This window comes from Drosophila rhopaloa, unplaced genomic scaffold (assembly GCF_018152115.1).
Source record: "Drosophila rhopaloa isolate 14029-0021.01 unplaced genomic scaffold, ASM1815211v1 contig_2, whole genome shotgun sequence".
Taxonomy (NCBI): domain Eukaryota; kingdom Metazoa; phylum Arthropoda; class Insecta; order Diptera; family Drosophilidae; genus Drosophila; species Drosophila rhopaloa.
The window spans coordinates 18,325,965-18,329,886 of NW_025335083.1; the positions used below are offsets into that span (position 1 = coordinate 18,325,965).

The 3,922-nt window shown below is 41.9% G+C and overlaps 1 protein-coding gene across 2 annotated transcripts; it reads right to left on the reverse strand.

Moving 5' to 3' along the window:
• LOC108046481 (protamine-like protein 99C) lies at positions 1–3,390 on the reverse strand. 2 transcript variants are annotated; one of them, XR_001769385.1, is made up of 3 exons: positions 3,146–3,390; positions 284–1,052; positions 1–227 (listed from the first exon to the last, which is right to left on the reverse strand). XR_001769385.1 is itself a non-coding variant. In XM_017126178.2 (3 exons), the coding sequence occupies exons 2-3, from the start codon at positions 1,043–1,045 to the stop codon at positions 168–170; spliced, it is 726 nt and encodes a 241-aa protein (XP_016981667.1). In that variant the 5' UTR covers positions 1,046–1,052; positions 3,146–3,386; the 3' UTR covers positions 1–167. The 2 variants fall into 2 exon arrangements, 1 of the variants encoding a protein (XP_016981667.1); XM_017126178.2 differs by having other exon boundaries at positions 380–1,052; positions 3,146–3,386.
• Between the last annotated feature and the right edge of the window lie 532 nt (positions 3,391–3,922).

The window sequence follows — 3,922 nt, forward strand, 5'->3', positions numbered from 1 at the left end:
TTGACGACTGTTATTTGCTTATAATTTAAAAATAATTACAATTTTGTAAAATGACGAGGTACACTTGCTTTGAAATAAAACATCTAACATCTACAAACGGAAGTCGCATGAAATGAAACAGGATTCGCTGACTTGGATTTGAAGACATGACTTGATTGGAGGGGAATTTAGCAGGGTTTGCAGACACGGCGACGCTGATGACGTTTGCTATGGGTCACCTTACAGGCCTGTAAGGATACAATATAAAACCATTATAAAAAATAATAAAATCAAAAGTATTCACCATAATTGAATAAATCTCTCGACAAAAGTAAAGTCCCTTGTTTAGATGCGTGTTTTACTGTCAAGGAAAGGGAAGATGTCCAATAGAAACGCTTACCATGCGGCGATAGCGATCCTTTTTCTCCTCCGGCAACATGGACCAAGCTTTGGCGGCCTTCATGATCAGTTCCTGCGGCTTGAGGTCACAGTTCTTCTTGCGGAACGCACGCACAAAGTTCAGATACCCGTTATTGGTAATCGGACCCGGCTTGCTGCACTTGTATTTTTGTTCTGTTGCGCACGCGCTCTTTTTTGGCTTGGGGCAAGCCGGCTTTCTCGCTGGCTTGGCACATGCCGCCTTCCTTGGCTTGGCACAAGCCGCCTTCTTTGGCTTGGCGCAAGCCATCCTCTTCGGCTTGCCACAGGCCGCCATCTTTTTCGTCATGGCACAGGATTTCTTCGGTTTCGCGCAGGATTTTTTAGACTTTGCGCTGCTCTTGGCCATTGGATGGTTGCACATGTCACTTGGTCGTTGAGTCGGTTCATTATCAATAGTCATGGCAAGGATCCCCATGTCGGTAATGGGACCGGTGCGGTAGCGATCTTTTTCCTCCTCGGTCATTTGCTTCCAGGACCTCGCACCCTCCTTTGCGGACTCCAGCCAGCTCAAGTTACTGTTGCGTCGACAGAAGTCGCGCATGTAATTAAGAAATCCATTTTTTATCAACGATCCATTGCTCATGCTCGGGCTTTCGCTAACTTTACCGGTCGTGGTTAGAGACATATTCGTTCTGGGTATAAAAATTTAGAAAATTATTAAGTAAAGAATTCGATTTCGTTTGTTATAATAAGCTATAAGACAACGGTATTAAGAATTAATAAATTAAAGGTGGTATTTTTGTGGTTCCCTTTTCACTGCATAGCTGTGAAGAAGTTCACTATTAATTGCGATAAAATAGTTTGTCCTGCATGAAAGGAAATTGACGCAGTGAATGCCGGCCCTAGAAACCGCAGAGTTGTGTCCTGTCGAAAAGTCACTTAATCAGCGAGTTACCCGAAACCGGAACCAGAAGTGGAGCCTCATCTCCGTCCAGAAGCCTGGAGACCAGGACCAAAAGACCTGTACTGCAGGCGACAAGCGGTTGCAAGTGCAACAAAGCCCATAATTAATATTACTTTACAGTTGCAAACTGCCGCTTGACAGCCCACAGTTTAGTCACCATGTGTGAGGGTCTAGAAGTGTCGGTTGTTGGCCAAGACCAAGGGTTATTAAGAATGGTTTATTTAATTGCCGGGCAAATTTCCATGTCTCTTATGGTTTTGTAGCCCAAATTAGTCACCGTCACCAAATGGGGAGGGATATGTATGTTACATTTAAAAAATCGCCATGACATTGTTAAAGAAACGGATTGTTAAAGAACTAGAAAACGGCTAAACTTCTGAGAATGCGATTGATTGCTACTGCTTTAAAACTAATTATTATTATAATTATATGTACCATTTCGTTTATCTTATGTGTGCTGCCTGTGTCTCTCTTCAGTCGAATCACAGCAGATATTCTGAGCCCCAAAAATATTAATTTGAAATATTAATTTGAAATTGTTATGCATAAATACCGATTTATAACCAGCTGTGTTCTAACCGACCAACCTCTACTAAACAGCCACTTGCAACCCAGATTCCCTTGAAATGGTGAGCTCTATATATGCCTCATTTGTGGCGAGCTATGCTGCTTCTGCCTAAGCATGCTAACTTCAAATTCATCTTCTGGATAAATATGAGAGCGGACAGGAGCCAATTATGTGGAATATTAAATGGCATTATTCTCCGCCTGGCAGGAGATATGTTGGCCAGTCGAGAGATGACAACTTGAGAGCTAAGACCACTTATTTATGTATTTTCCAAGGTGTAAAGAATACTGCAAAGAATGACCTAATCTTTAAATTCTCTTCTCATCAATTTGCGTTATCAACCAGAGCTCCTGATTGAATCACACTGGCAACAAAACACATTTTGATAAAGCCATTGACAAAGAGCTAAAATGGCTATAAAAGCCGAGGCGAAGCAGGTTAAACTAAGTAAGAACCGACAGGAGCTGAGGGCGTCGAGTGATTATCATTAGCCGCCAGAGTAGTTGCCATTTAGCACGCACAACGAGATGCACGCCAGCAACATCAGCAGCAGTTGCAACAATGTTTGAGTAATTGTTTGCCGTTGCTGCAGCATCAACAGCAGCAGCAGCACCAGCAACTGCAGATGCAACAAAATTTGCATGCAAACACAAGTCCCTTCTCTACCCCTTAACCCTCCATTGCCCCCATTTTGGCTACAGGCTGCTGACTGCACACGTAACTGAACGGTGGCAACAACTGCAGCAGTAATTGCAACAAACAATTAGCGTCACTTGGATTTATGTTTACGAGCGGCTGCCTCGACATTTTCGGCCACAATGACAGTGCCCCCTTGCCCACTGCCCCTTTATGGTTGTCATCGGGCAAAAAGTTGATCAATCAGGAGTGTGTAATTTATTTACGATTTCGTTCCGCGAAAGAAAGAATGAAGAGTGGCCCAGGATTAACTATCTTCCCGCCGAACTCCACACTATGATTTATGTAATTGCCCTCTCTCGCGTTGTTGCAGCATGTAAATGACGTCATTACAAGGCGTGGGGCGTGGCAAGGTGGTCGTGGTCGGTGGTCGGTGGTCGGCTGTCGGCGGGCTGCCCCCGGCATTAGCTTAAAGCCAGATAGGAGGGCCACCATCCATCCGACATCTAGACAAACACGCGGACCGGCAAAGAAAGGCGTGGCCGGCGAGTTTCCGTTCCGACTTGCAACACTTTTGTGCAACACGCCCCACAACCTCGCATTTGACTTTGACTTACTGCGTTTGTTATTTCTTCGTCTTGTTAACTTGCCACTTGAAAAATTTAAATTTCACGCGAACCCGAAAAATTTAAGGAATGAATGTAAATTTAAAAGTTAAAGTTCGTTCACAAAAATGTTGAAAAATTCTGATATGGAAAACTAAAATTTATATTATCGATTTTTCACTGATTTTTTTGAAAGTAAAAATGTACAAATAATACTTTTACTGAACGCCTTCGTAAAACTGAGCTATGAAAAGCAGGTTATGCGTATACGAAAACCGATTATACACACCATAACTACTACGATTTGGAAAATTTTGTAGGACTGTCAACTGCTTTTATTAATATGTATCTTTATTTCTACAAGATTGGTTAATAAATATAAGGGCTAATTTTTTAAATCTAAATAACAGTGGTGCAGTATATAATTTATTATGTTCCTATAGAATGTTTTTTTCACTTACCTTATTGTTAATAGAACTAAAAAGGACAAGTTTTATACTAAAAAATAAAAAAAAACGTTTTTCTACAGATAATTTAGGATGTGAATTGTTTACATGAAACACTATGTTATAAATTAAGTTTAACTAAACTGTCTGCCAATCGGGGCATACCAAAAATCCCACACGGGGTGGACGGAATAAAGTTAGATTTGATCGAAAAGACGCCGGCGGATACGCATCCTGGGAAACATCCTTCTGTTCCCTGGTTCCGCCTCCGTGTATCCTCGTGTCGGTGGCGGTATGTTAAGTTTTCCTCTAAGGCGGCATAAATTATGTGAAACAATTTTTA